Here is a 7,892-nt window from a genome sequence, read left to right as displayed (position 1 = left end):
TATGAAACAATAATCTAGATTTACACATCCATCACTGTTTCTCATTTATGAGCATTATTCATTCACACTTGTGTCACTATTGCCATGCTCATAACTCTCCCTGCCCCAAACCTACTTCCCCAGGCATCAGCTGCAATTGAAAAGAGGAGGTCCATTCTGCCAACAATCAGAGCATGAGTGAATGGGATTTGACTCTCTTTACCTGCCATGACTCAGTGCTATAGGATTCTGGGATTTCCAGTTTGTGAGATATTTTGCAAAGGTGATAACAACCCCACCCCGGAGAAATACTGCCAAAAATCCACTTAAAGGTGTGTCTTAGAGTTGATGTTATTCAGAAATGATTTGAAGGTACACAACAACAAAAACAAAAACAATAGCAACAGTCCTCAGTTGCATCACTATCTTCTCCCTGTCCATTACCTGATTGCACTGAGAAGATAGGGAAAAGGTGAATTGAAGAGGGACACTTTCTCCTTTTCTGAGAACTACTTCAAAAACTGCCCAGTTTTTGAACAGGTTCCCAGTGTAAGGAGTAAAATGATGAAAGTATTCATTTTCCCCTGAGAGTACAAATAATGTATATAAGGACAACATGACATTTGCTGACTTTCTGCTAACAATGCTTAGAGAAGAGGTACCAAGAACAAGGAAAAGTCGAGGTCCAATTATGTTTTCTGGTGAAATATGCTGCACTCCAGGGAGTAAAATCTTCAGAAACTAGAAATACTTTAAATGAGTCTCCTAATCCAGCATGAGGCAATTATATGCAGCTGGAGACTCACTCTCTGTTACTGTTACATATGATGGGTTCCCAATACCCAGTGCAGACCAAAAGACAACAGCACACCCTGTGACAATAATGACACAGGAAGTGCTGGGATAAGGTGATGAATGGACTCACATACTGTTGTTCACATGGAAGCTGAAGGGTAAGCTGACTCAGACAGTACAAATGTTTCTTAGAAACTGTTTTGAAATGTTTTGGTATGTTTCATTGATTTTGTAGTGGTGTGGAGATATTTTTCATTTTTTCCTTTCCTACCAGCTCTCTCCCCAACACAAATCTCCCTCTTTATTTATACAACAGCTCCTCTTGGAATGACATTGTGAGCAATGGAGAGCTGTTCTCCAGTAGAGAGAGGCACAGCAGACTGGTGTTTCCAACCATCTTGCCAGCTATTTCCCATGCAAGGAGAAATTGTGAAAGGCACCCTGCTTCTGATGGTCACACCAAAGATGGTTTGTGGGACAGGGGTGGAAATAGCAGTCTGTTGTGCTCTTGCAGTGGTCAATGCCTGATAAGTCAGGACTGGGTCAGGAGACACTACTAGTAAGTAAAGTGTCCTTAACTAGGTAGCTGATCTAGATTATTGACCATACTTTCTTACTTGGATATCAGAAATATAACCTGATCCCAGGTTTTCAATGTTTTAATGTTCTAATATTTATATCACACTTTGTTTCCAGTAGAGTTTTATGGATGATATTTTAAAATATGTATATACTTCTAAACCTTGGAAGTTGATTTCATTTTCTGGGGAAATCTGTCCTGGACAATGTTTTCTTTGTCTTTGGATTTCTGAGTCTTTATTCATTCAGTATAGACATTGGCCTGAAATCTTTTGCTAATTGTACCCAAAATGGAGACAATGGGATTTACCTATGTATTGATTTACAATTAAACAATTCATTGAATGAGTCTACTCTAATTGGGACTAACTAACAGGATTCAAGGCAATGCTGACTGACTGAAAAATATGATTATGAGGCAAAGGAGATGAGGTAGAGAAAGTGGTCAGATATCCCTCCTGCTGCCCTGAATGCCCTGGGACCACTGCAAGAGCATGATAACCAGACACCAAGGTTTTGAGGGCACCCATTGCCATGGTTCCAAATTGGCTGTGAAAAGGAGTGGTAAGAAACCACTCCTTTTGTGGCTAATTTTGGGCTGTGTTCAGCTGACCTCTGAGCGATCCAGAGGCATGTGTCATGTTCATGCCCTGCCCCCAGACTAGCCTGACAGCAGCCCTTTGGGGCCGTCCATTTGAGGTTTATGTTATGTTATGTTATGAATATGTATTCTGTTTTATTATTTCCTTTATTGCTCTGGATGCCTCTTGGTTGTAAGACTAGGGTATTGATATTAATACTAATATTAACTAATTCCTATCATAATTTCTTGGACTAAACAGTCAGTTGCAATTGTTTGTCTACAAACAATACAGAAAAAGAGGAGGGAGCAGCATTCATTATTAAATCAAGGAAATTCAAAGTTTATTAGCAGATAAACTGTATATTAATAAAGACTTCTCCTCTTCTTCCGCCTACAGGTAGCTTGCAAGGGCTAAAGACAACATGAGCAACCTTACTTCTGTGTCCACTTTTCTGCTGCTCCAATTCTCAGAGGTTCGAGAGTTGCAGTTCCTCCAATTCTTTGTGTTCCTCGCAATGTACCTGATGGCTGTGACAGGGAATCTTCTCATCATCATTGCAGTTGCCCTTGACCACCGCCTGCATAACCCTATGTACTTCTTCTTATTCAGTTTGGCCATGATTGACCTTGGAACAATTTCAGTGATAGTACCAAAATCTATGGCTATGTCTCTGAAGAATGACAGATCGATTTCTTATTCTGGGTGTGTTGCTCAAGTTTTCTTTTATTTATTGTTTGCAACATTGGATCTAGTTGTGCTAACTATAATGGCACATGATCGCTATGTTGCAATTTGCAACCCACTTCAGTATGAGAGAATTATGCACAAGGGAGCCTGTCTTCAGATGGTAGCCATTGGGTGCATGACCAGTCTTTTGTATGCCACCATACATACTAGTGGCACGTTTGGCATCACCTTCTGTTCTAATATTGTCAACCAGTTTTTTTGTGATATCTCACAGTTATTAAAGCTCTCTTGCTCTCACATTAATCTAGTGGAAGTTGGGCTTCTTGTCATAGGTTTTGGTATAGCAGTGGGATGTTTTATCTTTATTACTTTAACATATAGCCAAATCTTTACCACAGTTCTTAGAATTCCTTCTGCTCAAGGTCAGAAAAAAGCCTTCTCTACTTGCCTTCCCCACCTGACTGTTGTATCCTTATTGATATTCACTTGTCTCTTTGCCTATGCAAAGCCTCCCACTGGTTCTTCTTCTACTCTGGATATAGCCTTTGGTGTGGTATATACTATAATTCCTCCCATGCTGAATCCGTTCATCTATAGCATGAGAAACAAAGAGATCAAAGGTGCCCTGTGGAAACTGTTCAACTTCACAATTATCTGTAAAATAAAGTTTTAATTTGTTCTATAAGAAAACCATTTTATAATGATTGCAAATGAATGATTGTATCCTTTCATTATAGCATTATGGTATAATCACTTATTCCACACATATTAATTCTGTAACACACTGTTTTCTGAGCTATCTATCCTTTTCTTGTTATTATTTTGCTTTACATGTTCCTCTACCTTTTCTATGGCTAAGTGAGAAATCACACCAATCAAGATCACTCACATCAGTATGGCATAGCGTTATCATGCCTTGGTTCTGGCGCCTGATAAGAAACCCCTTCCATTCCAATTGGCCATGCTTTGGCCTCTAGAGAGAGAAGAGAAGCTACCATCTGTTGGACATTATCACCTCTCCTTCTGTCTCCCACTTTTCCTTGTGTTTTGTCTCTTTTTTTTATTGTAAAGCTGTGGGCACAAAATTGCCAGATTAAGAATTTCTAAGATATTCTTGGAACTTGTTTCACTAAACCACTGGAAATAAATGCTTCAAATAAATAAATCATTAAAATCACATGGGAGAAGAATTATGTTGGGATGTTTACAGATCTATACTGAAATGTATGTGTAATTTAAATAATTAGAAATTTCTGATCATGATTCGTCAGGATCATCCATATAACAAGACAAGAACCTTTTCCCATGCTCCTTCCAGCTTAAAGCAAGGGGTTGATGCTTCCTAACTCAATTTGAGTTGATTCTCCTGTTATGTTGTGCAAAAAATCTCAACCCCACAAGCTGCAAGGATGGTGTTGATATGTGTGGATCACTGCATAATTGACCCAGTCCTAGGGACAGAGAAGAGGAGGAGGGAATACCATGTAAATATGCATTGTAGTTAGATCTGACAAAAAAGTTACAGTTCTCACTGAAAACTAGAATTATATTTTCATCTTTTCTTAGTCTTCCTTGAAGCATACAGAGATGGAGAAATTCTTTTCTCACTAAATTCTTGTCTCACTCATTCTTCTCTCCCTAAGTATACAGTACTTAACTAAATAATATCTAATGGCCAAAACCTCTTCTTATTCTGCATCAATCAGAAGCAAGAGAATTATGTATGTATGTATGTATGTATGTATGTATGTATAGCAGTCATACTGTGCTCTTGAGTCAAAAAGGCTCCTGTATCAGCTCACACCAGAGATCACTTGGCAGAGAGGACCGGAAACATCAGTCTGCTGCCCCCCAGTCAATGAGACAACAGACCTCCATTGCATTCAGTGGATGCTGCCTCGTAAAGCAGGATGGGAGAACTTTGACAAGTGCCACAGTAGTACCACATTCATGAATAAGTTGTCTTCATGAGCACAAATCAGTTACAAATGAGTAACTCTACAATTTTTGTCACCACAATACTACATCCAGCCAGAATTTTAAAACATGGAGCTTCTGAAAGAAAATAGTAGCTCTGTGTTGACTTTCTCCTCCACTGTCTATAGGACTGGAAGTTGGTTGCATGACTGCGCATTCATTTTCCAATGCCTGCTGTACATCATTGATTGAATTTGGGACTGTATGGGTAAAATACTTGCTGTGAAAAAACTGTCATATGTGTTTCAGCTCAAGAAATTGTGAACGAGTGGATGAAAATTCAACACTATTTTTTCAGTAGTATTCCTGAGGAATTTTTCAGTTTGTTCAACCCACAGTGTCAAAGAAAGCATGTTTTTGGTTAGAATCACAGATAAACTGCATATGGTTGCATGTAGTTATATGACAGTCTCCTCTCCCATTGTTTTTAGTGCAACACCTCTCCAGTTTAAAAAACTGCTGTTACCAACACACATAAATTATATATGAATGTTTAACCCTTTGCTTGCTGCAGCAATTTCTACCCTCAACATTTTCCTTCCAGTGCGCAGGAGGACAAGACATTTTTCCACCTTTAGAGAAAAAGGCTTGAATCCTTAATGGCAGTTACAAATTCATAACCTAGAGTTATGCACTCATGACTGTTGTTTATTCACAATCCCTATTTAGCCTCTAGGGACTATGAAAGTTCCTCAGTTGCGACATACTGGGCATCAGCTGCTGCGTTCTATGGGAGTCTGTTCCCCTGTTGATTGGGAAGCAGCTGACTGCCATTTCCATCCAGCCTGAGGTGCAATTGTCACAAGTGTCCTCTTTCCTTCAGTTGCACATGATGCTGTCAAATCAGTTCTACGTGTGGCATGTCTAACCTACTTATTTCCATCCAATCAAGCATTGGATGAATTGGCTCAATGCTGAGTGAAGATAAAACTGGGGGAGTTCAGGGACATAGAGGGCTTTATATCTACTCTAAGGTCCATCCTTCTGCCCAGGATTATGATGTGACAGAATCACGTTGGAACATACATTTCCTTCAAATGGGTATGTAAATATTTCCCCTTACAGCCACTCCACAGAGCACATGTCATGCCCAGAATCAGACTGGTTCTGAGTGAACTTGAGCAAGTCACATGCTCTCAGACTCAGGAGTAAGCAATGGCAAACCTGTCCTGAACAAATCTTGCCAAAAAAAGCACCATGATAGGTTCATGGTATGGTTGCCATAAGACAGAAATGACTTGAAGACACACAGCACACATATGCACGGTGTATTAGTTTGAGTGCTGGACTATGACACTGGGACACTCCACTTTGAATCCTAACTGTGTGACCTTGGACAAGATTGACTCTCTCAGCCCCAGAGGAAGGTGATGACAAACCCACTCTGAAATAATACTGCCAAAAATATTCTAGTGACAGGTGTGTCTTAGAGTTGACATAAGTCAGAAATGATTTGAAGGTACGTAACAACAAGGGACGAGACAAGGGACGAAGAACAAGGAAAAGTTGGTCCAATTATGTTTTCTGATGAAATATGCTGCACTCCAGGGAGGAAGATCTCAAGGAACTAGATAGGCTTTAAATGAGTCTCCTAATCCAGCATGAGTCAATTATTTGCAGCTGGAGAGTCACTCTCTGTTATTGTTACTTATGATGTGTTCCTGATACCTAGCCTAGAACAAAAGACAGCAGCACATCTTGTGACGATTATGACACAGGAAGAGATGGGATGAGATGATGAATGGACTCATATGCTGTTGTCCACATGCAAGCTGAAGGGTAAGCTGACTCAGACAGTACAAATGTTTGTTTCAAACTGTTTTGAAATGTTTTTATATGTTTTGTTGATTTTGTGGTGGTGCTGAGTTATTTTTCATTTTTTTCTTTCCTACCTGCTCTCTCCCCAAAACCAATCTCATTTATTTATAAAACAGTTCTTCTTGGAAAGACATTATGAGCAATGGAGAGGTGTTCTCCAGTAGACAGAGGCACACAGACTGGTGATTCCTCCCCATCTTGCCAGCTATTTCCCATGCAAGGAAAAATTGTGCCTGAATGGTGTGTGATAAGGAGCCATAACAAAGCACTCCTTCTGTGGCTGATTTTGGTTTGTGTTCGGCTGACCTTTGAGTGATCCAGAGGTATGCCCTACACTGAGATTGGTTGACAGCAGCCCTTTTGCGCCATCTGTTTGAGGCTTATGTTATGTTATGATTATGTGTTTTGTTTTCATTATTTCCTTTATTGTTCTGGATTCCTCTTGGTTGTAAGACTAGGGTATATTAATACTAATATTAATGAATACCTGTCATAATATCTTGGGAGAAACAGTCAGTTGCAACTGTTTGTCTACAAATGATACAGAAAAAGAGGAGGGAACAACATTCATTGTTAAATCAAGGAAATTAAAAATTTATTAGCAGAAAAACTGTTCATTAAAAAAGACTTCTCATCCTCTTCCTCCTACAGGTAGTTTACAAGGACAAAAGACAACATGAGCAACCTTACTTCTGTGTCCACTTTTCTGCTGCTCCAATTCTCCGACGATCGAGAGCTGCAGTTCCTCCAATTCTTTGTGTTCCTCGCAATGTACCTGATGGCAGTGACAGGGAATCTTCTCATCATCATTGCAGTTGCCCTTGACCATCGCCTGCACACCCCTATGTACTTCTTCTTATTCAATTTGGCCATGATTGACCTTGGAACAATTTCAGTGATAGTACCAAAATCTATGACTATGTCTCTGAAGAATGACAGATCAATTTCTTATTCTGGGTGTGTTGCTCAAGTTTTCTTTTATTTATTGTTTGCAACATTGGATCTGGTTGTGCTAACTATAATGGCACATGATCGCTATGTGGCAATTTGCAACCCACTTCAGTATGAGAGAATTATGCACAAGGGAGCCTGCCTTCAGATTATAGCTATTGGGTACATGGTCAGTCTTTTGTATGCCACCATACATACTAGTGGCACATTTGCCAACACCTTCTGTTCTAATATTGTCAACCAGTTTTTTTGTGACATCCCACGGTTACTAAAACTCTCTTGCTCTCGCATTTATCTAGTGGAAGTTGGATTTGTTGTTATAAGTTTTGGTATGGCAGTGGGATGCTTTATCTTTATCACTGTAACATATAGTCAGGTCTTTGCTACAGTGTTTAGAATACCCTCTGTTCATGGTCAGAAAAAAGCCCTCTCCACCTGCCTCCCCCACCTGACTGTTGTCTCCTTATTGATATTCAGTAGTCTCTTTGCCTATGCAAAACCTCCCACTGGTACATCATCTCA

The 7,892-nt window shown here is 39.7% G+C and overlaps 2 protein-coding genes across 2 annotated transcripts; both read left to right on the top strand.

The window, feature by feature from the left end:
- Positions 1-2,343: 2,343 nt before the first annotated feature.
- Positions 2,344-3,297, top strand: LOC121933738 (olfactory receptor 14I1-like). The gene has a single exon (XM_042473727.1). The coding sequence runs from the start codon at positions 2,359-2,361 to the stop codon at positions 3,295-3,297; it is 939 nt and encodes a 312-aa protein (XP_042329661.1). The 5' UTR covers positions 2,344-2,358.
- A 3,792-nt stretch (positions 3,298-7,089) lies between these two features.
- On the top strand, positions 7,090-7,890 carry LOC121933737 (olfactory receptor 14A16-like; the record flags this gene model as incomplete). Its single annotated transcript, XM_042473726.1, has 1 exon — positions 7,090-7,890. A coding segment is annotated over exon 1 (795 nt), but the record flags the coding sequence as incomplete, so codon positions are not given.
- Between the last annotated feature and the right edge of the window lie 2 nt (positions 7,891-7,892).

The sequence above is a fragment of the Sceloporus undulatus genome, chromosome 6 (genome assembly GCF_019175285.1).
Source record: "Sceloporus undulatus isolate JIND9_A2432 ecotype Alabama chromosome 6, SceUnd_v1.1, whole genome shotgun sequence".
Taxonomy (NCBI): Eukaryota; Metazoa; Chordata; class Lepidosauria; order Squamata; family Phrynosomatidae; genus Sceloporus; species Sceloporus undulatus.
Note: the sequence above shows the minus strand (reverse complement) of the source record. Positions and strands in the feature narration are given on the sequence as shown.

Coding starts and splice junctions, on each gene's coding strand:
- LOC121933738 (XM_042473727.1), top strand. CDS start 2,359: ATGAGCAACCTTACTTCTGTGTCCACTTTTCTGCTGCTCCAATTCTCA.